This window comes from Sporobolomyces salmoneus (assembly GCF_050403485.1).
Source record: "Sporobolomyces salmoneus JCM6883 DNA, S_salmoneus_JCM6883_v1_ctg38, whole genome shotgun sequence".
In the NCBI taxonomy this organism is placed as follows: Eukaryota; Fungi; Basidiomycota; class Microbotryomycetes; order Sporidiobolales; family Sporidiobolaceae; genus Sporobolomyces; species Sporobolomyces salmoneus.
In genome coordinates, this window is record NW_027481125.1 from 61,571 (window position 1) to 85,900 (window position 24,330).

General features: G+C 51.9%; 9 protein-coding genes across 9 annotated transcripts; 6 read left to right on the forward strand and 3 right to left on the reverse strand.

Moving 5' to 3' along the window:
• Positions 1–285: 285 nt before the first annotated feature.
• Positions 286–2,700, forward strand: CCT3 (chaperonin-containing T-complex subunit CCT3; the record flags this gene model as incomplete). Its single annotated transcript, XM_076633412.1, has 12 exons — positions 286–313; positions 373–431; positions 499–529; positions 602–634; positions 711–726; positions 793–923; positions 989–1,576; positions 1,638–1,818; positions 1,883–2,210; positions 2,296–2,424; positions 2,507–2,535; positions 2,601–2,700. 12 exons carry the CDS (start codon positions 286–288, stop codon positions 2,698–2,700), a joined length of 1,653 nt encoding a protein of 550 aa, XP_076486593.1.
• A 388-nt stretch (positions 2,701–3,088) lies between these two features.
• Positions 3,089–4,098, forward strand: JCM6883_003955 (F-box protein; the record flags this gene model as incomplete). The annotated part of the gene is made up of 2 exons (XM_076633413.1): positions 3,089–3,461; positions 3,524–4,098. 2 exons carry the CDS (start codon positions 3,089–3,091, stop codon positions 4,096–4,098), a joined length of 948 nt encoding a protein of 315 aa, XP_076486594.1.
• A 1,666-nt stretch (positions 4,099–5,764) lies between these two features.
• On the reverse strand, positions 5,765–8,702 carry PIN4 (Pin4p; the record flags this gene model as incomplete). Its single annotated transcript, XM_076633414.1, has 7 exons — positions 5,765–6,352; positions 6,413–6,639; positions 6,701–7,328; positions 7,410–7,589; positions 7,658–7,727; positions 7,801–8,492; positions 8,565–8,702. 7 exons carry the CDS (start codon positions 8,700–8,702, stop codon positions 5,765–5,767), a joined length of 2,523 nt encoding a protein of 840 aa, XP_076486595.1.
• A 1,571-nt stretch (positions 8,703–10,273) lies between these two features.
• Positions 10,274–10,786, forward strand: COX16 (Cox16p; the record flags this gene model as incomplete). Its single annotated transcript, XM_076633415.1, has 3 exons — positions 10,274–10,305; positions 10,376–10,586; positions 10,658–10,786. The coding sequence occupies 3 exons, from the start codon at positions 10,274–10,276 to the stop codon at positions 10,784–10,786; spliced, it is 372 nt and encodes a 123-aa protein (XP_076486596.1).
• Positions 10,787–11,019: 233 nt separating this feature from the next.
• Positions 11,020–12,686, reverse strand: JCM6883_003958 (uncharacterized protein; the record flags this gene model as incomplete). The annotated part of the gene is made up of 5 exons (XM_076633416.1): positions 11,020–11,526; positions 11,630–11,942; positions 12,013–12,088; positions 12,159–12,307; positions 12,373–12,686. 5 exons carry the CDS (start codon positions 12,684–12,686, stop codon positions 11,020–11,022), a joined length of 1,359 nt encoding a protein of 452 aa, XP_076486597.1.
• Positions 12,687–13,257: 571 nt separating this feature from the next.
• Positions 13,258–15,761, reverse strand: JCM6883_003959 (uncharacterized protein; the record flags this gene model as incomplete). Its single annotated transcript, XM_076633417.1, has 10 exons — positions 13,258–13,379; positions 13,465–13,584; positions 13,667–13,811; positions 13,878–14,002; positions 14,113–14,453; positions 14,527–14,774; positions 14,842–15,114; positions 15,265–15,390; positions 15,461–15,484; positions 15,546–15,761. 10 exons carry the CDS (start codon positions 15,759–15,761, stop codon positions 13,258–13,260), a joined length of 1,740 nt encoding a protein of 579 aa, XP_076486598.1.
• Positions 15,762–17,351: 1,590 nt separating this feature from the next.
• Positions 17,352–19,888, forward strand: JCM6883_003960 (GAF domain-containing protein; the record flags this gene model as incomplete). Its single annotated transcript, XM_076633418.1, has 5 exons — positions 17,352–17,897; positions 17,982–18,583; positions 18,648–18,697; positions 18,762–18,882; positions 18,949–19,888. 5 exons carry the CDS (start codon positions 17,352–17,354, stop codon positions 19,886–19,888), a joined length of 2,259 nt encoding a protein of 752 aa, XP_076486599.1.
• A 539-nt stretch (positions 19,889–20,427) lies between these two features.
• JCM6883_003961 (GAF domain-containing protein) lies at positions 20,428–23,119 on the forward strand (the record flags this gene model as incomplete). Its single annotated transcript, XM_076633419.1, has 4 exons — positions 20,428–21,171; positions 21,229–22,006; positions 22,089–22,263; positions 22,324–23,119. The coding sequence occupies 4 exons, from the start codon at positions 20,428–20,430 to the stop codon at positions 23,117–23,119; spliced, it is 2,493 nt and encodes an 830-aa protein (XP_076486600.1).
• A 417-nt stretch (positions 23,120–23,536) lies between these two features.
• Positions 23,537–24,198, forward strand: JCM6883_003962 (uncharacterized protein; the record flags this gene model as incomplete). Its single annotated transcript, XM_076633420.1, has 3 exons — positions 23,537–23,609; positions 23,693–23,955; positions 24,022–24,198. The coding sequence occupies 3 exons, from the start codon at positions 23,537–23,539 to the stop codon at positions 24,196–24,198; spliced, it is 513 nt and encodes a 170-aa protein (XP_076486601.1).
• Between the last annotated feature and the right edge of the window lie 132 nt (positions 24,199–24,330).

The following is a 24,330-nucleotide window of genomic DNA, read 5'->3' on the forward strand; positions in this document are numbered from 1 at the left end:
AGTCAGCTAAGAACCCTCCAACGATCCCTATTCAAGCACTCTGGATGTCCTGCGTCCAACCTGAACTTGTTTCGGAGCTGGATCGAAGCGAGAGCGTCTGATGAGAGTTATTCAAGCGCGATGGTGAGCCGAAGCACCGCCGAGTCCGGGGACAATGTCGGCGCGTTGAGGCTGAGTACTGCTGCAGTATCGGGGCTGAAACGGCCGTCAGGGCCGAAGTGAGCGAAGGTCAAGAAGGAAAGAATCGTCGAGTCGCTTCGTCCTCACCCATTTCGACACGTTACGATGCAGCAACAAGCAGTAGTAGTAAACGGTAAGTATCCTCTTGATATGAAGCGTAGACAGGAGCTGATCATGAATGAGCGCGTTTAGTTGGACCTGAGAGATCTCAAGGACGAAAGGCGCAAGTCACCAACATCACTACCGCCAAGGTGAGTACCCTGACTACCTACTCCGCATGTATGATAGCCTACTGACGGCGACCCTTGCACGATACAGACGGTAGCGGATGTGATTCGTACCTGTCTCGGTTCGTTCACTTTCTCCTTCATCTCCTATCGCAACCAGCAGCGATGCTGATATTGATCGCTCCCATCTATAGGTCCCCGAGCTATGTTGAAGATGATCCTTGATCGTAAGCAAGCTCTCTTGTATTTCAGCAAGAACGACTTCTGACTTTATTTCGTGGCCCTTGTCGATCCGTTCTTCAGCTATGGGAGGTATCTTGTGAGTACATGTATTGCATAAAGTCAGTTACAGGCGACTGACTTAGCATCGAACATGAATCCACAGACTCACGAACGACGGAAATGCAATTTTGAGGGAAATCGAAGTCGCTCACCCGGCAGCAAAGAGTATGATTGAGCTTTCGAGGACACAGGACGAGGAAGTTGGAGATGGAACTACCAGTGTCATCATTCTCGGTAAGTTGCGAAACTGTCTCCCGCCTCACAGATCACTCATCTTTTTTTCTTTTCGCCGCTTGCAGCTGGAGAGATCCTCGCTCAAGCCCTCCCTCACCTCGAACGCAACATCCACCCCGTCGTCATCATCTCTGCCTTCAAGCGCGCCCTCGAAGAAGCCCTCCTCATCATCGAACGAATCTCTGTCCCCGTCGATCCCTCGAACGAGAAAGAAATGCTCGCCTTGATCAAGACTTCGATCGGTACGAAATTCGTCTCGCGATGGAGCGACATGATGTGTAAACTCGCCCTTCAAGCGATCCGTACCGTCGCGAAAGAAGAAAACGGAAAATCGACGGTCGATATCAAACGTTACGCGAAAGTTGAGAAAGTTCCGGGAGGAGAAATCGAAGATTCGAGAGTGTTGGACGGAGTCATGTTGAACAAGGATGTTACTCACCCTAAAATGAGGAGGAGGATCGAAAACCCTCGAGTTATTTTGCTCGATTGCCCTCTCGAATACAAGAAGGGAGAGTCGCAAACGAACATCGAAATTCAAAAGGAGGCGGATTGGAACAGGATTCTGGAGATCGAGGAGGAACAGATCAAACAGATGTGCGAGAGGATTATCGAATTCAAGCCTGATATGGTTTTCACCGAAAAGGGTGTTTCCGGTGAGTTGATCTCTTGATCCTCGTTGTTATTCTCTCGCTCAATCTCTCTCTGTGTCTCTAGATCTCGCTCAACATTACCTCGTCAAGGCCAACATCACCGCTATTCGTCGAGTTCGCAAATCCGACAACAATCGTATCGCACGAGCGACCGGAGCTACGATCGTCAACCGAGTAGACGACTTGAGGGAGATCGATGTTGGAACCAAGTGTGGTCTCTTCAACGTCGAGAAGCTCGGTGACGAGTGAGTTTCCATTCCTTTCTTCCAAACTAAAGCCGTCAAGTACTGATTGAGTACCGTCGTTCAGATACTTCACTTTCCTAACAAAATGTCAAGACCCCAAAGCTTGCACGATCCTTCTCCGTGGTCCTTCGAAAGACATCCTCCACGAAATCGACCGAAACCTTGCCGACGCGATGGCGGTCGCTCGAAACGTCGTTTTCGATCCTCGACTCGCACCGGGAGGAGGAGCTACCGAGATGGCTATCTCGGTCGGATTAGCCCAAAAGGCGAGGAGTATCGAAGGTGTTGAAGGATGGCCTTTCCGAGCGGTCAGTGAAGCGATGGAAGTTATTCCGAGAACTTTAGTACAGAACTGCGGTGGAAACGCAATTCGTGTTTTGACGAGTCTGAGAGTGAGTCCTCTCCTCATTCCCTCCCAAGTTCTTCGCATCGCCAAATCGTTCGAGCTCGATACTAAACGAGAATCGTTTCTTCTAGGCCAAACACGCTGCGGGAGAACATCAATTCGGTGTCGATGGTGAGAATGGAAAGGTTGTCGACATGAAGGAGTATGGCCTGTACGAGAGTGCGGCTGTCAAGGTTCAAACGATCAAAACCGCTATCGAGGTTAGTTTCCTCTTCCTTCTCCTTCTCACCTTTTACTCTTGCTGATGCTCGAGATCGCTTCCCGTGCTTGTTCCCCCAATAGTCTGCCTGCCTGTTACTTCGTGTCGACGAGTAAGTTTTCCATTCCGCTGATTAGACCTCGTTCGAATACTGAATTTGCCTGTTCCCGTTCCTAGTATCGTTTCCGCGAAACGACCACAAGGAGAGAACGGACCGGGAGTACAAAGTACCGCCCCGGGAGACGATGGAGAAGGAGGTATGATGCCTGAGATGTAGAGCGGTTTGTCTTGAACGGAACATCGCAATTTTTAGAAACACAAAATCGTGACTTCAAAGTAGTCCTACCCTTCGCACGCATTATCTCTGTCAGCAATACCAAGATCGTTCCGACGATGGCAAGGTAAGAAGCAAGGTCTGGAAGAGAGACACTGCCAAACACCGCGACAAGTTTGCGATTTTACTTTTTCGCTTTTCGCAAGGCTGCGGATCCTGTCTCGACTGCTATTCCAAATTCGCCGTCTGTAGAGCGCGAGCAAGCTGCTGCTCGGTGCAAAAGATTGATGACCAATCTCGTGCAATTTTGCTTCCATCATCCGTTTCAAACTCTTTCTGTCCTCCTCCTCCTCCTGCCCCGATCACGACTCTGCTCTCCTAGACCTTTGGGATGTCGACAATAGAAGGTGTCACACTTCCGCCCGAGCTACTTCTCGAAGTCTTCTCTCACCTCGAAGATGGAGGACAAGTCGATCAACAATCACTGAAGAACTCGACTCTAGTCTGTCGAGCCTGGGCAGATCCGGCTCAATCAGTATTATGGCAGTCAGGAGCAGTTCTCGAGGGGGACAAGGACGTCAAGAAGTTCATCGGGACGGCTTCGAGGAGACGAGTCGGGGCAAAGGAGATCTCGGTGTATGGCCTCAGAAATGTCAAGCTGTTGGAGAAGCTGTGGGATAGTATTGCTGGAGTCGAGAACTTGACGATAGTCTGCGAGGGAGGCAGCATTTCGGCGAAGACTTTCAATCATCCAGCTTTGTCAGGTCCGTCTCGTCTCTACGTAATTCTCCATGCTTCGTTTCGCTGACCATACTCCTCTGTCCAGATCTCAAATCCCTCGGACTACGCGGCACTCTCGCTCCGTTCGATCCTATCATTCGACTTCCCTTTCAACTCACTCGACTGAATGTTGCGGACGAGGGAATCCGAACTCGCCATCTCGCCTCCTTCCTTTCGACCATTGCCAAATCCTCGACATCCACTCTTCGCTCTCTCTCCCTCCTTTCCGTCAGCCGCCCCTCCCACTCGGAAGTCTCGACCGCGATTCTCCCTTTCGCTCCCAATCTCCGCCATATCGGTCTAACCATCTCAAGCGGCGACGCACCTCCATACGTCGCCGTCTTCGAAGCCGCCACTTCGCTTAAATCATTCGAATGCACCTCCCTACCCCTCTCCCTGCTCCATTCCCTCCCGACTTCGCTCGTCGGTTTCGCAACAGGCGAAGATGAACGATCGATTGACTTGGACCAACTCAAACTCGGATTGCTTCGACTCCCTCGACTCGAGCGGCTGTACTTCACTTGCTCGAGAGAAGGATTCGGGAGACTGCAAGGAGGAAACGAGTTCGTGGCGGAAATGGAAAAGAAAGGGGTTGTGTGGAACTTTGCTGAGGATTACTGAGAATGAGAACGACGCTCAAAGTGGGTCACTGGTACTTCCTTCTTTAGTCGTCGAATGCGACTGACGTGCACTCGGCGAACAGGGGCTTCTCGCGAACTTCTCGCGAGAGTATCTCCGCTTCAAGTCCGTGCACTCGTGTCCTCGCTCGATCCCTGATGCGAACCTTGCGGCCACGAGTGTCGGAAATACGTTCCCGGGGTCGTGCGTACGAGGAAGGATCTCTGCTCTACCTTGCTTCCTTTCTCTTCCTTTCTCTTCCTTTCTCTTCCTTTCTCTTCCTTTCTCTTCCTTTCTCCTCCTTCCTCCTCCTGTTCCAGCGCCTCCGTCTCGAAAGTACAATGAGTCGATCGGAGGAACGGTGCTGCTTCTGCGACAAAAGTGTTTCTTCCGGGGTATGTACCGCACGCGGTTCATTGGAAGGTTCGATGAAGCTGATGGAACAATCTCATGAGTTCAGAATATGTTTGTCCACTTTCACAACGCACACAAGCCGGTCAACCAACAAGAGACCGCGAATAGTAGATGCGGGTTATGCCGATTTTCATGGTTTTCAAGGTAAGCCAGCCTTGAGAGTTTTTACTCAGACCTAAAGCCATTCGCTGACATTCTCACACGGCCTCGAGCGACGCAGGCACATGAAGGGACATCAATCGAGCAGCTGTCCCGTTCGAGCGGAGGCTAAAGGCTTTAAAGCGAATAGCGATGGCGTCTATGTCCGCCTCGACTTGAGCGTGAGCACTTCTCTTCCCTCTGTCAGATTTCGCGCGCTCAAGTCGTACTCGAGCTCGTAGGAGGTCGAATCGAGAAGGTGCGAGAAATGGCTCGAAAAGGCTCGCGAAGAAGGTTTCCTCCCTGGGTCTGGCGAAAGCGGCGAAGGTCATCAGCACTTCTCGCCACAACCACGCTCCTCGCCCCCACCTCCCGTCCTCAACAACTCACAGCCCAGAATTCAAGCTGCTAGCCCCCATGCAGAACCTGCCGTGATTCAGCCCACGAGCTCGACCTCGGTTTACGCGCAACCGACGTCGTCTCCTCCTCCTCAAGTCTTGGGCTTCGTAGCTCCGCCCGCACCCGACTCGGAAAGCTCGAGCAAGGGGCCCGCTCTCGGTTCCTTCTCCCACGCGGAGGCATCGCGACACGGCCAGCACTACCAGCAATCACCTTATCCCGAGTCGCCCAGAGGTCTATGGCGAGGTCATTGGGAGAATCCGCTTTAGGCTCGTCGTCGAACTCAATCCTTCGTACACCCCAGCCCGTTTACCCATCCCTCCTCTTCTCTCCCTTCTTTCTCAATCGAGATCCCTCGTTTCTAGCAATCTTGATTCCGTTTCAGCTTGATGCTCTTCCTACCCTTTACGAATTGACCATTGATTCCTCGCAATACTTCACTCTGTTCACACACGAGAGGGGAGCGACGACATGTTCACACTTTGAGAGAAGGAAGCTTTTGTATTGCGTGAAATAAGGAGTGACATGAGGGTCAGAGGAGGTCGTGAGCTAAGCATAAGCAGAGAGAGAGATAGGGAAATAGGGTATAATCGAAAATAGTGCGTGAAAGTTGATAACAGATCCGTCAAAAGAGTCGTGTGATGTACATGTCGAGGGTCAGAGGGAACTTCGAAGGTATTTTGCAAGTCCGTTGAAAAGAAAAGGTGTAGGGTCGGCTTCAAGTCCTCCTCGCCCTCCATTCCAATGCTCCCCCATCTGCTCCAACTACTCGAGCAGGGGACGAGGCTCCGGATCCAGGACCTCTCGGTTGTCTCACCGCTTCTGCTCCACTCGATCCTAATCCCGACGAATAGAATTCTTTTCTCCCTTCGGGACCTTCTGACCCGAATCCTTCTTGCTGCTGAAACAAGCCTTGAACTGAAGGAGATTCTCGAACTCGTCTACTTGAGGGAGAAGAATAGGTAGAGGGGGTTTGCGATTGATATCGGGGAGGAGATTCCGAGCGAAGGTTGTTTGTCGATTTTCGACCGAAACTGTTCACCGGTGGACGCTGAGAGAAGTTTGATGTCGGCATCTGAGGAGCATCGTGTGCGTAGAATTGATTCGACGAGGAAGGTCGGAATTCGGGCATCGATTTCTTGCCTCGTAGTCCTCCAGAATTTGGAGCGGCGAGGTAAGCTGAGAAAGCGGGAAGGGGTGGGACAGGAGGGGGAACGAAGGAGGACGAGACGGTGGGACCGGAACGGAACGAGGAGGTTGAAGCAGGTCGGCGGAGAGGGGCAGCCGAAGAAGTCGTGCGAAGCGTCTAGCATGAAACTTTCGAGGTTAGACTCAGGTGAGTTCGAATCAAGCCGAGCGAGCTTACAGGTTGAGCATTAGTCTTCCAGACGCGGACTCGTTTGCCCCCAACTCCGTTATCTTCGCTTCCGTAACCGAGACGCAACATACTCGCGACCATTTTCAATGTTCTTCGTTCTCGTTCGGTCAGGCCTTCGAATTCTGTTGTTGAAGGATATGGGGGAGAGGGAGACGATGAGAATAGGAGAAGTTGAGAGTAGAGTTGGAGAGTTTGAGGATCGTTCAGATCGAGATCTAGAAGACGAAGAAAGGTCAGATCCAATTCGAGAAGCTGAAAACCAAAGGTTGAACGTACCTTTCTTCATTTCCTCCCTCGCACTGACCGAGCTTCCTACGCCCTCCTCGCTGTCGCTACCGCTGCCCGAACGCGGATCTCCTCCAGTTTCGACGCCGCTACTCATGAAACTCGAAGTTCCGCTCGCGCTTCCGCTTCCACTCATTTCGAGACTGCCACTACCTCCAATCAAGCTTTCTCCTGAATCTCCGTAAGCCATTCCAATTCCGGAAGGGACGACGTACTCCTTCTGTCCGAACGAAGGCTTGCCGTGTAGTTGAGCTTGCGAGTGACTGTGAAGTAATCGACCGTATTCTTCTGTCGTGGTTTCATCGGGTTCGTAGTGTCTGTAGCCGTTGAATCCGGGATTCGAAGCTTCTCTTTGGTGGAATCCGTTTGCGACTTTTCCTCCCCCTCCTCCTCCTCGAGCGAAAGAATTCGAACCGTTCAAGCCGCCGTCTCCCCATCCGTTTCCTCTTCCACCTCCTGCTCCTCCTCCTTTGGCGAATGAACCGTTCATGCCGTTCGGATTCCCGCCATTTGCGAGAATTTGGACAGAACGAATTCGTTTGAGCGCTTTGTTACGTTCGATTGCTTCTTTCTCTCCGGGTTTCAGCACTTTCTTGAACTCTGCTCGTAGTTTTCGACCCTGAGAGCATGACCGTCGCGCTAATCAGTATCGATGGGACAGGACGTGCACTTCGACGAGAGAACGAAGAGGGAGACTAACCATGAACTCGAATCCGTTCAAAGCGAACACGACCATTTTAGCCTCTTCGCCGTTCCTGAAGTTTGCGAAAGCTAAGCCTCTGAATTGGTCTTGTCGAGGTTCTTGGTTCTGAGGACCCGGATTGAGGGATAGATCGTAGTGATAATTGAAGGCGAGAGGCGTAGGTAATTGAAGGGAAGTCTGTAGTGTAGTCAGAAACAAGCCTTAGTAAGCTTGAACATGGCTGAGAAAGAGTTGGGAGATCGCACCATGAGGGCCAAAAGTTGGTCTTTCGGACAAGAGAAAGGTATAGATTTGATCACGATAGCCGTTTCGATACTGTCCGGCGGACCGAAGAGCGTTAGTCACGGAAGCGAGGCTCTAGGTCTTTGCGAGACGATAGAGAACGTACATTTCGTCGTCATCTCCGTCGGTTTGATATCCAGGACTAGGGTTTCTCCTCGTAGTCCCTCCTGGCATCCCCATTCCCATTCCTGCTCCCATATCTCCTCCTCCTGTTGCTACTCCTAGTCCAAAGTTGTTTGCATAAGGCTGAGACGGGGGAGGCGGCGGAGGTGCGACGAAAGATGAATAAGCGTTCGAAGCTTGATGCGGCGCAGGCTGGTAATGTTGAGTCGGAGGTGAGTTCTGCGGGAATGAGTGATGATACGTGAAGCCCGGTGAGCCGCCAGGGACCAGGTTGAACAGTGAAGGAGGCGAGAGAGGCATTGAAGAATGGCTTGTGCTGTTATAAAATACGGGAGTTTGATGCTGAGAATATTGTGGCTGTTGACCGGGGTGCGTTTGAAGAAAGTTGAGACGGTGGGTCGATGAGGATTCGGTAGGGAGAGGTCGATAGGGAGTTTCGGGAGAATCCGAAGAAGAATCCGAACCAGCGTATTCTCTTCGGGTTTCCACATCTGGTGCTCGTGAAAACTGGTCGTGAGGCGTTGAATAGAGCTCTTCTGGGTGAGAGAGAGATTGCGTTTGTACGGGAGGCGGGGAGGGTTGAAAAGGAAGAGAAGGGTTTGCGAGTAGGTCGTGAGTAGAGGAAGATGCTTCGCGAGGGGGTGAAAGAGGAACCGTGAATCGTTGAGATCGTTGCTGGGGCGAGAGCTCGGCAATCAGCAATCAATGGAGGGGAGAGAGCGAAACGAAAATGGAGACAGGACTCACTTTTCGGATATTGTCGTTCCCTCGGCTGTCATTCGATCCTGGTACATTCAGAGCTTGATTCCCGTCATATTTCCGAGTAGTCGCGACATCCGAATGCAGTCCGAATTCTTCAAACGCGCTAACTAATCCAACTTCCATCGTTCGACCGGAGACCGTCGAGAGGTATCGCGAGGTGATCGAAAGGTAGGAAGCGACTTCAACAGTGTCTTCTGATGTCTATTGAGTGTTCGCAGGGTCGTACGAATGGTGCGTGAGGATTTGGGAGAATTAGAGAATTGGAGATGAGATGAGATGAGATGAAAGACGAATGTAAACACGCGCTTCGAACGATTCTTCCTGTTGATGGGGATATATCGGAGTATTATTCTGTACTATAAAAGGGGTACTGGCGTGAGTGGAGAGAGGTGAGAGGCTGGCGTTGGAGTGGTTGAATGAATGTGTCAAAGGGATCGTGCAGGCCCACTGAGGGCAGTCGTGGAGGTCTATGGGTCGTTATCCGGTGATCTAAGGTAGCTGGAACGAAGTCCAGTAGCGAAATGCTCTTTAGGCGAGTCAGGTGGTGAGAAGAACCCGACTTGTGACCTCGGAGCGAGATTGTATTTTCTCGCAGTTTTCGATGATTGCATTTTTTCTGCAGGAAGAATCGAGAGATGGCGTGGAGCTCTGTAGCTTCAACAACAGTAGCAAAGGACAATTCGAATATTTATCAAGAAAATCAAAAGAAAAGAGAAGGAGCTCGAGCACTTCGCAGAATCGCTCATCAGCGGCGAAGATTCCCGCGAGTCCTCTCTTGAAGCGCGCATGCCGATCAGCTCAGGGCCCGTCGCTAGACGGGCTCCGACGCGTCGAGCAATCTGCGGTTATAAATCGTGGGTCTTCCCGACGGTTTCGGTTTCCTTTGGTTCTGTCTCCTACGGTACCTAGCGCCGGTCCAGGTCTTAGCTAGCTCTCCACCTATCCACGTTGATTAGCTCAATTGCTTCGGGCTCTGCTTGAGAAACGTCTTCTTACGAAAGCAATACGCAAGTCCGTTTGTTGCTGTCCAAACTTGCCAAAGAGTGGCCAGTCAAGGAGGCTTTGAAAGATGGGTCTGGAGGGATCAGTCGACAGCCTGAGGTCCAGCGAGATGCTGCGAGAATGCTATGGCGAGGGAGAGGTGAAAACAGGAGCATGCTCGTGGAAGGAAAGGGACCCGACAGTGCAAGGCGAGCTAAACGTCGGAACGACAGATCTCTAACCAATCTCGAGCAGGGGGAAGACCGTTGATGAACACAGGGAAAGATCACTGAAGCATAGTTCTCATGGAGAACGCTGTCTTTCGCAAGGTAACGCAACAAACGGAGCAGCAAAAACGAACGAGCGGCGTCTAGCCTCCTGGTCGAACCTGCGAGGCCTAGCAACAGCTTCGGGGAACTGCCTATGTTGTTATCGTCCAGGTAGTCCGTGTCGGTCAGCCCTTAGGCAGAGTTGCGCGAGGCGTTGGAAGTAAGCGAGTGAACCCGGGCCGAAGATCAAAAACGATGCGCAAGAGCGAGTTCGACGGGAGAAAGTAACGCCGTCGAACCCATCACTGCGGCATATATTCAGTGTGTCGCTGTACCAGCAAGAAGCGATTCCGGTGAATGTGGGCGGAAAGAAGAGGCGAAGAATCGTTGAACTTTCGCCTCGTCCCCTTCCGCGTTCCTGCGACCTCCTTCGATCCACCAACCATGCCACCATTCGCCAACAAGCCTCTGAATCGGTAAGCTGCTCCCCAATGAACCTCCAGAGCGACACTTACTGACGTATCTCTCTTCATCAATTTCACATAGTTCTCCTCTGACTTCCTCGCTCCGACGGCACCCGTTCACCTACTTTGGTCTGCCATTCATTCTCGTGTTGGTCGGCTCCTCCTTCGCGTTGTCAGGGTTCACGCAAACGAGGTACGATTTGAGGGATCAGAGAGTAACGGCAGTGACGAAGGAGGAAGAGTTGGGAATGAAGAAAGGGAGGAGAAAATGGGATGTACGAGAGGAATACTACGTGAGCTCATTTGCTGCGGAGGATCTGGACTCGAATAGTCGTGAACTGATGCTTTTTCTTCGCTTTCGCAGAGACTTCAAGCTACGAACGATCTAGGAGAATCAACAGAATGGGAGAACAAGCGTGTCGATCGGCTACCTGGTCAAGCTGAATGGGGAGAACTACCGATAGCCAAGGGCTCCACAACTTCTGGAAAGTAGAGGGATTCTTGCGACGTTTTGCCTTGCGTATCGCCTGTTTGTTGTATTCTCATGGCATCGATCTCTCCCTTTCCTGCACTTCAGAACTCACAGCATGTCCCTAACACAAAGTTCGCGACCAAGGCGAGTGAACAGACGTCGAGAAAAGTGAAAATTACAAGGTTACTGCTCCTCGTTCACGAGAAATCGATATTAGAAGTATATTTTGAAGCTAGTATAGTATTCGTGAGAGCTTAGAGGTCTGCATCGAGTTCAGAACCGGCTCCGCCCAATCCTTTTCGCTTGACAACTCCTCCCTTTCCCTTTCCTTTCCTCAAGCTCTCCTCCGGTTCAATCACTTCGACTTCTTCGACTTCTGCAACGGCAACAACTTCTTCTTGACCTTGTTCATCATCATCCAAGACCAACAAAGTGGTCTTGTCGATTCTGACGAGTAAAGAATTCCTCAATTGTTCGATGACCCACGAGATGACGCCACTTCCAACGAGACCCTTCAACGCGAGAGTAGCTCCTACTCCCGTAGCGGCTTCGAGGGTGATGGGGAAGATATCGTTAAGGAGCGTCGTCGAAGGGACAAAGATAATGAGGGCCGAGAGAAGAGAGATCGAAAACGGAGAAAGGGTAGGAAGGAACGAAGAGAGAGCGAGGAGCGGAAGTGTCGAGAGGAAAGCGTGGAGGAGGTGAGAGGTCATCGTGAGAGGTGGAGTGAGTCGGAGTGTCGGCATATGTATAGTCGGACGCTGCTCAAGGAATCGAGTACGGGTACGAGGGATCAAGAACGGGAACAGGGAACGACAAGGCGTCAATCATGATCAGTCGGAGAAGAAAACAAATGAGACGCACCTCCATCATTTGGGAAGAAGTCAATTGATCTTTCATGAGGTAGGCAGGTACTTCGACATCCCACACGTTCGCCTTGACGAAGGCGGCACCTCCGGATCGTTCAATCGCGTAAGCGCCGAAAGCAGAAATGAAGGTCGAAAGTCCGACCGCAAATACGAGGTTGTAGACGAGAGCAGGATCAAGTTCGAGACGTTTGAGGAGTCCGAGAGGAGCGCGAGCTGAAGGAGGCGAAGGGTGGAAAGTTGGGAGCCAGTACAAAGTGACGAGGAAAGCGAGACAGTCGATCATGAGGAGTCTCAAAGGAGCTCCAGAGCTGTTGATTCGTGGTACATAGAAGCGGTTAGTGACGCTTTGAGATGAAACAACGGGAAAGGAGGACTCACGAAATGAGGAAATAAGAGTGTTCAAACATGTAGAGACCAGACCTTGAAACGAGAGCGTAGACGAGTCCGAAGAGAGCTAGTTGCATGTAAGTATCTCGATCGGTCAGTTACGGCGAGAGCCTCGAGCTTGGAAGAGTTGTCCTCACCTCCCTCTTTCTTCAATCCGCCTCTGACGCGCTTCCATACCCAGCTGACGAGTGACATCTCCCAGATCCTCGTGATGAAGATCCACCTCCAAGTGACGGAATCACGTTCGATCGGGGCAAGGTTGTGCAAGAGGTAGTTTCCGAAAATGCTACGAACAGAGAAAAATGAGCTTTCTCGACGACCACGCTGACAAAGAACCCAGATCTAACTCACCGTTTGTCGAAACATACATTCCTTGCGAACGTCATGACAATGGTCGAGAAGACTATCCAGCTCAACTCTCTCCTCCAGCTTCCTTCGACTCCACTCGCTAACTCCATCCAGCTCGATTGGGGGACACCTAGAGCGTGCACATCTCTGCCAAGATCTGCGTTCGAGACAGCAGCTGATTGCAGGGCGCCGTCGTCTCCAGGCGAACTCGAGAGGATTGACGTTGGAGATTCGTTTGATGCGGCAGTTTCGAGGGGATCCGGTTGGCCGTACTTTTGCGCTAAGAGTGATGCTGCTGCAGGTGCTGTGTTCGCCATTCTGCAGATTCGGTCGTGGAAAGTGAAGAGTGGAAGGAGAAAGAGAGCGAAAATCGGTACGTCACTTCACTCAATTCGAGAAACAGAAAGTTGTACGCAGTCGATCGTATTCTTTGAACGTTACCTATGTACGTAACGGATCAGAAATCTGCACCATACAGTAACGCGTAATGGCCAGAGGTGCAAGGTGAAAATTTCCTATCACGTGACGTGAGTTTACTCGCGCGATCGTCCGAGCGTTGTCGAACAGTTCGACCGCACTTGCAATGAGCTTACGTGGGTAAGCCATTCCATAGGTCGTCATAGTCGGCAGGAGACCGACGGGAGATTGAGTTTTAGCGAAAGGAGAAAACGTTGAGCTACGGGCGCAAAGAAAACTCGTGTCGCAGCTTCACTTGGGGCCGACGCTGGCGGAGACGGCGGATACACCCGGAGAGGACACGGATCTAGTTCTCAGGTCCCACAGAATACGAAAACATACGACAGGAGCGACAACAGATACGACTGGATATCAAAATATATGAAAAGTTCGTGATTTTGGTTGTTTCGACCCGTTTTGTAGCCCAAAAACTTAGAAAGTGTGTCGTCCCTTCGTGTCGAATGGTAGACAGGCGATTGCGAGGGCAGAAACGAACGCAGCGCCCCCTGCGAGATAACAAACCGAAAACGTCCTCGGATTGAATATCGTCCCGGCTGCGAAAGTAGGACCCCAGAGAGTTAGCCTACAGGTAGCCTACAGGTAGCACGACTGGTAGAGACCGAAAAGAAACCAACTAACCTGCAATTGGAGCAACAGTCGACGATAAACGACCAAGAGTCGAGGCAATTCCTGATCCACTGCCACGAACGGGTGCGGGGAACAACTCGGGAGTAGCTGCGTAGAGGAGGGCAGCGTACACTACAAGAACGGGAAGAAGAATGGGACGAGTCAGCCACGGAGTCAAGATTTTCTCTGTTTTCCTTTTCGCGCGAAAACTCACGACTTTGAGCCCAGTACTCGAACAAGTTCATACCGGTGAACCCAGCAAAGGAGTCAACAACTGAGTAGAGGAAGAGCGAAACACCCATGAGCACGGCCGCGAAGCACATTGCCCATTTTCGACCGAGGCGAGGAATTTCCATCAACTGCACGGCGTGAGAGTCAGCACAGTGCCGCCTTGTCTCTAAGCCTAGGCAGGGGAGAGGACTCACGAAAGAACCGAAAATGGTCGCAGTGACTCCGGGTAGATAGACGATAACGTAGTTTCGGTAAGTTGTGTCGAGAGAAGTGCTCGTGTCGATACCCTTCTGTCGGAGAATGAGGGGCAAGAAACCGCCTGTGCAGTGAGTAATTTTTATTAGCTACAGATTGTCCTTGGGAACGGAAAGAATTGCGAGAAGAGCTCGTCTCGCGCGAAGTGAAAAGGAAAAGGAAATCCTCGCTCACCTGCGATACTGAACGACCAGAAGAGCGACATGTAGGCGATCCACAGAGTGACAGAAAGCCAAATCATTCGCTTCGTCGCGAAGAATCCCTTCAAGTGCTTGAATTGACCAACAAATCTCGTGAGAACCGTCTTTGCTTGTTGCTTCGTGTTGAGTACGGTCGGTTGAGGTCCGTTCAAGGGCTCATCGGATCCCATCGAGGTTTCCGACATAGCGTGAGCTTCGAGAAGTCGGAAGTCCTCGATCGTGAGATTCGGGGTAGGTGCTTTGTTGAACTTGGCAATCTTGTAAAGGATGCGAATAGCCTCTTCGTCCTTACCCTTCGCGAGCAAGAATTTGGGTCTGGAAGGAGAGATCGAGAAGCGGTCAAAACTCAACGAGTCGCGAAGCAAGAAGTGCTGAAAAAGAGACTCACGACTCGTGGAAAGAGAAAGCAAAGAATCGGAGGAGGAAGATAGCGAGGGTAAGAGCTCCGAGGATGAGAACGAAGTACCTCCAGCCCATGTTCGATGACTTCGTGCAGCAGGGAGTTTGTCCGGTGGAGCACGAGGGGAGGCCGGTATCGCACGCGTACTTCGGTACGATACCCCAGGCGATCAAAGACGAGACGACAACTCCTAGCGGTTGGAAGGTCGAAAGTGCGCAGAGGAGGAATCGTCGATTCTGGAGAGAGTGAGAATCATTAGCTTCGAGATCCCGAATCAACATTCAGATGAGCTGCGAGACGTACTGTGGGTAAGAACTCGAGGGTGATAGTTGCGTCGATCGGGATGTTTCCTCCGACTCCGAGACCGATCAAAGCGCAAATGAAGCAGAGAGCTCCGAAGTTGCTCGGAGCTGCAAAGATCAATCCGAAAACGGACGCCAAGAGGCAGGTGATGTTGAAACACCACTTCCTTCCAATAATGTCGACGAGAAGTCCCCAGGTGAAAGCTCCGACGGTAAGACCTGCTGAGAAAGCGGTAAAGATGTCTCCGATTCGAGCGTCTGCGATGCCAAGTTCCTGGGAACGAATGAACAAAGTCATCAGCACTTGACTAGGCAAGATGAAAGGAGAAAGAGCGAGACGTCAAGAGCAAAAAGTTTCAGGGCCAATGCTTTCTCGCCCGCAAGGCAGTCTCATCTGACGAAACGAATCCGGACTGTCACTTACTTGTTGAATTTGACCAGAGATCAGACCGAAAGCTTGTGCCCAACACAAATCGAGGAAGTAACCGAAACCGCAGAGGAAAAAGATACACCATTGGTATTTTCCGAGCTTCCAGAATCCATGCTCGTTCTGTGAAGTGACGTGAGAGGGTTAGCACAAACTGGTCAGAGGAAGAATCGAGCCGGAAGACAAGTCTCACCATTGAGTCGAGCTCTCGATTGATCTGAGAGGAAACGAAGAGGTCAGCTCGAGTTCTTCGCATGCGAAAGTGAGGTTCGACGTACGAGTACCGACTTCTTTTCGTAAAGCGTAAGCTGGTCGTATGTGAGCTTTCCAACAAGTGTATCGTCCGCAACTTTGAGAGAGTCGAGGTGGTCGAATCGGTTCGAAGCCTGCTTCAATTCCATCGCTTTTTGCATCGCTTCGTGGTTATCGTCTTCGTATGCTCCATCTTTCTTCAAGTAGGGCTCGTCTTCGAGGAGAACTGGACGGTCAGTCATGTTGAAGTTGTCGCAGGAGGCGAAGTGGGGAGAAGGGGAAAGGCGAGCCGAATATAATGGAAGGGAAGAGGAAGAGGGAAGGGGGGAGGGGTTGCTTTCGACGAACGAGGTCGTCGAGGACTTCGATAGGGAAGAGAGAAAAGGAGAAAGAGCAGGAATCAATCGCAGAAACCCTGCAATCAACTTTGGCAGAAAAAAAAAAGCTAAAGATCGCGAGTCGGGTTTTCCTTGGGAGCCACATGTGAAATCGGCGGAGTTGCTCTCCCGGGCGAGCGCTCAGCGGGGTAACCGTCCCAAATTCGAATTCGCCTGTACAGTGAGTCTGCACTGGCCAAATTGCTCGCCCAGTACGAAATCGACTCGTCGAATCGGTCGATGTTGGGCGAGCTCGCTCGGAAAAACAGCTTCCGCCTGCGATTCTTCGACGGTTCTTAGTGGCGTGTAAGCTTTTGTCGTCGTGTGGCTCACCAGTGTTGGATCGAAAATGTACTGGAAGACGGCGATTCTCCGAAACAGAGCACAGACAGACCGCCTGATCCTCGTCTCCGCGGATCGCGATACGCTCAGACCGCTTTGAATTTTGCTCGATATCGACAAGCTATCGACCTTTGCCCCTCTGTTCAAAAAACAGATTCTCAATTCCGCCAAACCGATTCTGCTTGCGTCCGGTGGCCAATTGGAGGTCGACGTCAAGCTCTTCCTCCCTCCGACGACTCTCGACGGCTCAGAGAGGATTCACCATTTTCTCAAGCTCTGCGAGACCGCGGTCCGGAGGCAGGAGGAAAGTTCAACGGTTCGCAAACTCGAAACCTTCTTCGTTTTTGGAGTCTTCGGTCGTTTTTTGCTGTCACCTCCTTCGCTCTTCTTTCCTCCTTCCATCACTTGTTCTTTGGCCAACACTGCCGAACGATTTCGACTCTTCGACTCCCATCATGTCCCATCACCTCGCTGCAGAAGGCTGACTCGGAGTCTGCACCTCAAAATTCTCGTTCAAGTCACCGCGCGTGAGAGGTTCACTCTTTCGACATGGCCTTCGACGTCTCTCTCAACGAAGTGTCGGACTCGACCGGATTGACCAATTCTCGACATGTGCCGCCACAGGAGGACGAGGACGAAGAAAGTGAAGTTTCGAGAGTTCGCAGGAGACAAAGGTCTCACTCTTCGAATTTGAAAGTTCTCCCTTCGATCAACTCCGCACGCGAGATTGGTCCATTCTCCGCCATTTAATTTTCTGAATTGTCGTTCGGATTCTCGACCGTGAATCAGAAAAAGGTGCAGTCTCACTCTCCTCCCGTCCTTTCAGTCTCCTCGTCGTTCACACACACTCCGACCTATCCGCCGCCCTCTACCTCAGTCCCAGTCACTCGTTCCACATCGCTTGCCTTCCCCTTTCGGATCTCATCTTCTCGCTCGTCTTCCAAGTTCTTCACCTCTTTCATGAACTCTTCCTCTTCCTCCCCATCACCACCCGCACCAGCTCAGATACCCATACCTACTGCCGAATTCGTCTCGCCAAACTCTCGCCGCGGTCAACGCAACTCTCCTCCGAAGCAAGTCAACTCTCCATCCTTTCCGACTAGCACCTTCGACATGCAGACCTCATCGCCGCGACAGGGGTCCACTCGTATGCGCGAGGAATCAAACGAAACGAGTCTCGGACAGAGCTCGCAGCGAACTTCGTTTGATTCTGGTCGTCCATCAACTGCGGCTTCGACCTTTCCATCCTCATTCAATTCTCCTTCTCCCTCGACATATCCCTCCCCTAAGGCAACGTCGTTTCCCCATCGAGCTCCTCCATCATCCTCAACAGCCCAAACCTCGATTGAACCCTCGAATTTGTACTCCTCCGAGTCCGCGAGGCACCAAAATTTCGATTCAACGTTGAGCGCCGGTAACCGTTCTTCGCGATCTTCGTACCCCGCCAAGAGTTCGTTCAAGAAAGCGTTGGCAGCACTCGGATTGAGCGAAAAGGAGAAAGTCCGAAAGCCGGAGAAAGCGCCGAAACCTGGACCGATGGAGTCAGCTCGAGAACAGGGTCGACGGGTCTTACAATACGTTAAGCGCAAGCTCAACTCGAAGACTCCGAAGGAAGAACTGCCTAAAACTTGGGAAGAATACAGCAAACTATACGCGGCAGTGAGTTTTCAATTCATTCGACCCTCAAATTCTCCGATATCTAGCATTCGCTGATCATCCCGTCTCTGTTCTCTTGTACTTCAGCAACAAGTTGACGTTGATGATCCCCCTCTCCCTCCGACTCAACCTGACACTGTTTCTGAAGAACCGACTCCTTTCGAACAACGAGTTTGGCACGCCCCTCGACCCGTGAACGAAGTCGCACGACAGAACGTAGTCAATCGATTAGATCTCTTCGGAACTCGGGCGAAAGCTAGCCTCGCAAACCCTCAATCTCCCACTATCACCGAAGCTCACCTAGCGCAAAGCACTGCTCCGTCTCTCTCGAACGCCTCGACTGCTTCTATTCCTCTCACCTCGGCTCAAGCTGGAGTCCGACGAGATTCACTCACGGGTTCCATTCATTCCACTGCGACGTCAGTTCTCGACGACGGAATCGAAGCGCCAGGATCAGATTCTCTCGAAAACCATCCCATCTTCCGCTCAATCGTCTCTCGATGTCGGGAAGTTTTCAACACGCAAGTCGGGCTCATTACGATCCTCGACAACGATCAACAACTCTTCCTCGCCGCGAATGGAATGCCAGACGGTGTCGACAAACTACCTCGAGATGTCACTTTCTGCTCTCACGCTATTCTCGGTGAAGAGAAAGGAATGGTAGTCCTCGACACGCAGAAAGATTGGCGGTGAGTTTTGCTCTTTCGATTGATTCGCATGAAGTTTTTTCTTAGTGATGTTCTCTTTGTCCAGATTCGCCAACAACTTGCCGTCGACCGCACTGGGTGCTCGATTCTACGCTGGTATGCTTCGTTTGCTCCCGCTGTTCCCGTCACCGATCTCAGACTGACACTTCTCTTCTCATAGGTGTCCCCCTCTTCGCTCGCACTTCCGGTCAAGAATCAGCTCCTTCGGTCCCGATCGGCACGATTTGCGTAGCCGACGTCGTTCCGCGAGAAGAATTCACTGAGGCGCATCGAAGAGTTTTGTGAGTAAAAGCGCTCGTATGAGAACCGTATCTGCGAAACTGACTGCTGATTCATTCGTTCGACAGGCGCGACTTTGCCAAGCAAGCGTCAAACGCGATCGAACAATGGGCGTCTCAGCGCATGGCGATCAAGCTCGCCCGCCTGCACGGATCACTTCCGAACGCTTCTCTCCCCGATCTCCCCAAATTTACCTCGAATGCCGTCCCTCTCCCTACTCCTCCCCCTTCCGCCGGACTGCCCTCCGCTGCGAACGCTTCAAGTGCTTCCCTTCCAGCTCGGCCTAAAACCGCACCTTCTTCGTCGTTCCCTGCCTCTCCGCCTCCTTCGGTTCGTCACGCCAACAACACCCTTCACGCACGACACACCTCGACTGCCAGTAACGCTTCGACCGCTGCGTCCTCGTCAGCTTCTTCTATCGCACCCCCTTCCGCATCCTACGCCGCTCGACCTTCGACTGCCCTCGCTTTCGCCGTTACGACAGAAGATCCCGTCTCATCGGTTCCTCGCGACACGCAGAAAATGTTCGATACCGCAATGAAGATGTTGGCGAAAGCGCTCACCCTCGATCTCGTCTATCTCGCCGCTCTCGACCTCTCCGTTCTTCCCGAACCCTCTCTCAGAATCCTTTCCGCCCGCGGTCTCCCGACTCCCGCTCCTTCCTTCGATCCGAATCTCCATCTCAAATCTTTGAGAGCGAGAGAAGGAGGTCTAGTCTACCGTAATCCGAGATACGTCGCAGGAGGAAATGGATCATTTTACGCCTCGGGATTATTGATTCCTGTCATCGAGGTTCGCCGAGTTGGATACGTCCTCTGTGGATACACTCAGCAACCGGATCGTGAGTTCGTGCAGAAGGATCTGGCGTATTTCGTTAGGTTCGCGGAACAGCTCGAGTTGAGTTGTGCGAAGTTGGGAAGGAGCGACCAAGTAGCATCGTTGATGGCTAGGTCTTCTTCTGCCGCTTCAGCATCGTCAACTGGATCTCTCCGAGGTCGTTACGAGTGATCAGTATCATAACTTACTTGGAATATTTGTCGGAAAATTGTTGTACACTTTTACGTGGATTAGTCTCAGTCTGTTGGAATCATACATAGCCTGAACCAGATGGTCGCGAGTATGTATCAGAGCCTGCGAGGATGTGCAGTCCGCATTGTCAAGCTCAGAAGCTTCAAGAACGAAATTGGCTTGATTGCGAAGCCGTTACGAAATTTCAACTTTCAGAGTTTCAACGTTTTCGAACTGCAGATCTTTCCGGACCGCTTTCCGCCCTCCTCGTGCTTGGGCTCCAAATGTAGGTTTCTGCCTCTTTCTGCTCTGGCTTTGCGCTCCCAAGTTCGTCAGAGTTCATGCGCGGGAAGTCTCTCTCCCATTTATTGCACTCCGTCACCATCCCCTTCTATCGCTCGCCAGTCACTCCTTGATCACCAAAGAAGACCGCCATCTGATATCGAGACCTCCGGACCGATCCCATCAACTGAAGAGACTCATCTCAACGGTCGACCGCCGGACGCCTATCGCCCTTCGTTCCCTTTCCCGCTCCTTCTATGGCCGGTCTCGATTACGGCCATGCTCAACAAATCCGACCACCGTCACCTACTGCGACTGCCTCAAGCCGGGGAGGAGATGAAGCTGACCCACTTTCAGTTCCGTTTCATTTCGGAGCGACTCCCTCGTTACGACTCGACGTATCGCAACCGACGGCACAGAATGTGACTTTTCCTCTGGCGAAGCCTCCTCTCGAACGACAGCAATCAAACCTCTCGACAACTTCTTCCCTCTCTTCCTCAACTCCGGCAGCTCCACCTCCTCCACCGAAACCGTTCTCTCTACCTCCTGGCTTGGCGAATTCACCCCTGCATTCGACCATCGATGTACGGACGAACAGTCGAGACCAAATGCGTCAAGCTCGTGGAGCGAGGATCTCGAACGAACCTCCGATTCCGCTCGAAATTCAACAACTTCTTCTGACCACACCCCCTCCGCCTCGTCGTCAATACAAATCGGCTGTATCGTTCCCTCCTCCTTCGCTTCCAGCACGGAACTTTGTCGAATACAAACCAGAAGAGGAGAAACCAACTTCACTGTTAAAACGGATACGAGCTCTCACCCTCCGAAATGGACCTTCAAAGGAAGAGGAGATCGTGGTTGTACGGCCACGTGCAGTCGCCCCAAAGAAAGAAGTCTTGGACCTGAAGAGGAGTGCACGGTTACGGGAAAGAACGCCCGAAGACATCCTTGCGTTTTACGATCCGCAGACTTGGAAGGAATACGGTTCCCTTTACGCAGCTGTAAGCTTCCCATCTCCCTCTAGGCAAAGAGAATACGTACTGATCTTTACGCTGCAGGGTCGACTCGACGTTGAATCACCTCCGCGTCCTCCAAACGATAATTCCGCGCCAGCTTCCCAAACGTTCCCTTCGATGCGCTCGAAAGCCTCTGCCCCACCCTCTTTCGAAGCGATGACACCCTACGACTTGGCACACTTCCCCGCTCCACTCAACCTGTCACCCCTTTCTCCGATACGAGAGCGTCTCATTTCGAATCTCGATCTCCTGGGAACTTTTCTTCCGAACGAAAACACCCTACTCTCGCCGCAATTCTCTCCCAACTTTCCCGCTCAACAGTGGACTTCGCCGACGAGCCCTTCTTTCAGCCCAACTTCTTCACCAGGCAGCCGACAAGATTCTCATTTCCAAGCGATGTCGAGTCCCGATGCCAGATCTCGCACACGAGGATGGTCGAGCGCTTCCACGACTCCGTCCACAATCATGTCGACTTCGAAAACCTCTCATTATGGCACGACTGCTACTTCCGTACCTTACTTCAAATCGATTCAAGCTTTCCCAGCTCTCCAATCAATCCTTGATCGACTCGTCATCTCGCTCGAAACCATCTCTGTTGCGACAATTACCCTCTTTCCGACTTCGCCAGCGTCGACACGACTCGACATCCTCGCTTCGTCGGGTGATGCGAGCACTTGGCCCGAAATCGCAGTCGATTTTGCGCTTGACGCTCACACGATCTTGAACGGATCGAAAGGGCTCGTCGTTAACGATGTCGAGAAAGACTGGAGGTGGAGAGGCAACCGAGACTTGGAGGAGAAAGGAGTCAAGTTTTATGCAGGTTAGTCGTTAAATTCTCGGAACTTGTCCGCTCTGCGTGTGCGAGAGTACAGTGCTGACCACGCACCTTTTCCATACGTCAGGAATGCCATTCTTCGCTCCTTCATCCCTTTCGCTTCGAACTGCCGATGTATCGTTCTCGGTCGCTCAATTCGAAGAAGAAGCCGGAGGTGCTCGTATAGCGATCGGAGTCGTTTCGCTCATAGATGATCGACCAAGGGAGAAGGGCGCGTTCGGGACTGCGGAGCGAGCGAAGTTGTAAGGAAAGAGCGCTTCGATCGAAACGTGATCGTGTACTGATCTGCCTTCTTCGTGTAGACGCTCTATCGCCAGCGAAATTACCAGCGAGATCGAACGATTCGTGTTGCAGCGAGCCGGCGCGATCGACTCGTTGTCCTCTCGAAGAACCTCTGCAACCTCAGCCGCTACTTTTCAATCCGGTTCTGTTCCCACTCCGGCCCTCCCCTCAGCTCGAACAGATGGACCAACTAGATCTCCTTCGTCGTCTCAACGAGCCCGAAACGGTAAAGGTCACGTCAAGAAAGTCTCCTTCGATGCCAACGCCCTCCCTTCTCCCTCTCCGGCTCTTCCACCACCTCCTCCCCCTCGAGTCGCATCCCCAACTTTTGCCGAACCCGATTCGATTCCAGCTCTCTTTCAATCCCACTCTCCCCAGAAATTGTTGGATCTCGCATGTAGTTCGCTCGCTCGCCAACTCGATCTCGCCCTCGTCTACCTCGTCGAACTCTCAGCTCTTCCGCCTCGATCGGCAGTCTTCGGTCCTTCACTCCCTTCTCTCTCCCTTATCGCTTCTCACGGTCTCCCTCCTTCGGCACAAAACGACAACAGCGCAAATTTCGATCCGACTTTGCACTACAAAGCTCTCCGTGCGCCCGAGAAAGGGTTGTTGTACCGTTCAGCTTCATCGGCAGAACCGTTCGATTCGGGAATATTGCTCCCAGTCATCGAAAACGATGCGAGTCGGAAAGGATGGGTTATTGCCGGATACGCGGAACAACGAGGCAGGAGATGGGGAGAGGACGAGATGGCAGTCTTCGAGAATGTCACGAGGGGAATCGAGAAGATTCTGTTGTGGAGGGAAGAATGGAAGTAGGCGGAGAGGCGAGGATGAAGATACCCTTAACTTATCTCCTGAAAACTTATGTATTGGTTCGTATCATGGATGGAATTCGTATCACACTAATCACGTTGGGACATCTCAGGCTCCTGTAGACGGCCTCGGTTAAGGTCAATAGAGAGACGTAGCAGTCGATTTGTTGCGTTTCGCAAGCGAGCTCTGAGCGCATTCCTCGGGTTCTCTTCGCCGCGTCAGCCGCATCGGTAAAAGACAGAGAGAGTAGAAGGTTTCGAGCAAAGCCGAGCTTGAGAGAACCGACAATTCAAGTTTGCTGAAGAGGTACAGTAGAGAACGCATGCAGATCGAAATTTGAAATGACGGAGTTGCGAATCTCGGAAAGTTCATCTCTCCCTTTCGCTCCCTCCCATCCGTCTCTCCCACACACTCTCAAAAATGGCAGCTACACGGATCACAGAACCTAAAGCGGAGGAGTACTCTGATGTCATCTCCCACTCGGCGCTCAAAGGTAAGTTCCTCGCTCTCTGCTGTAGTCTCTCGATCGAACTACTGACATTGTATGTGACTAACAACGTACACCCATACTCGCAGGTGTTCAAACCGTCGCCTTGATCGCTCCTCCAGCTCTTCTCGTCCACTCGATCTATCGAAAGTCGTTCCGGATCTCTAGCTACCTCCGCTCCGTAGCTCTCTCCACCTTCACGATAGGACCTGCGATCGGAGTCGGCTTGGCAGCGTACCGGATGTCTGGGATGAACGACCTCGAAGTGAAAGCCAAGGCGATGAAGGTGAAAGCGAACGCTCACCAACGAAGATGTGATGATTACTCTGTAATCGGAGGTGTACTAGGTGCTGTAAGTACGACCTCGATCATATCGTTGTCGCGGGAGCACTGACTTGCGGTTCGACCGAAAAACTAGCTCGGAATGACTACGATTTTCTTGAAACGAGCTAGAATACCTTGGGTGATTGGGTCGGGCGCTGCGTTCGGAGTCGCAGGAGGAGTCATCGCTCATACACTGAAGGACGTGCAAGAAGGAGAGGAGATTCACCCAATCAAGGAGGTTGAAGGAGCTCTCGGCGTGAAGAACAATTGAAGAGAATCGAAAGTCCCTCCTTAACTTGTATCCACTTGCCCCATACTCCTAATGACTGTGTTGTCGCTGTTGTACACTATCGATTCATCAATTCTCTTTCCAACGCTTCGAGAGCTGAGCATTCGTCGGAGA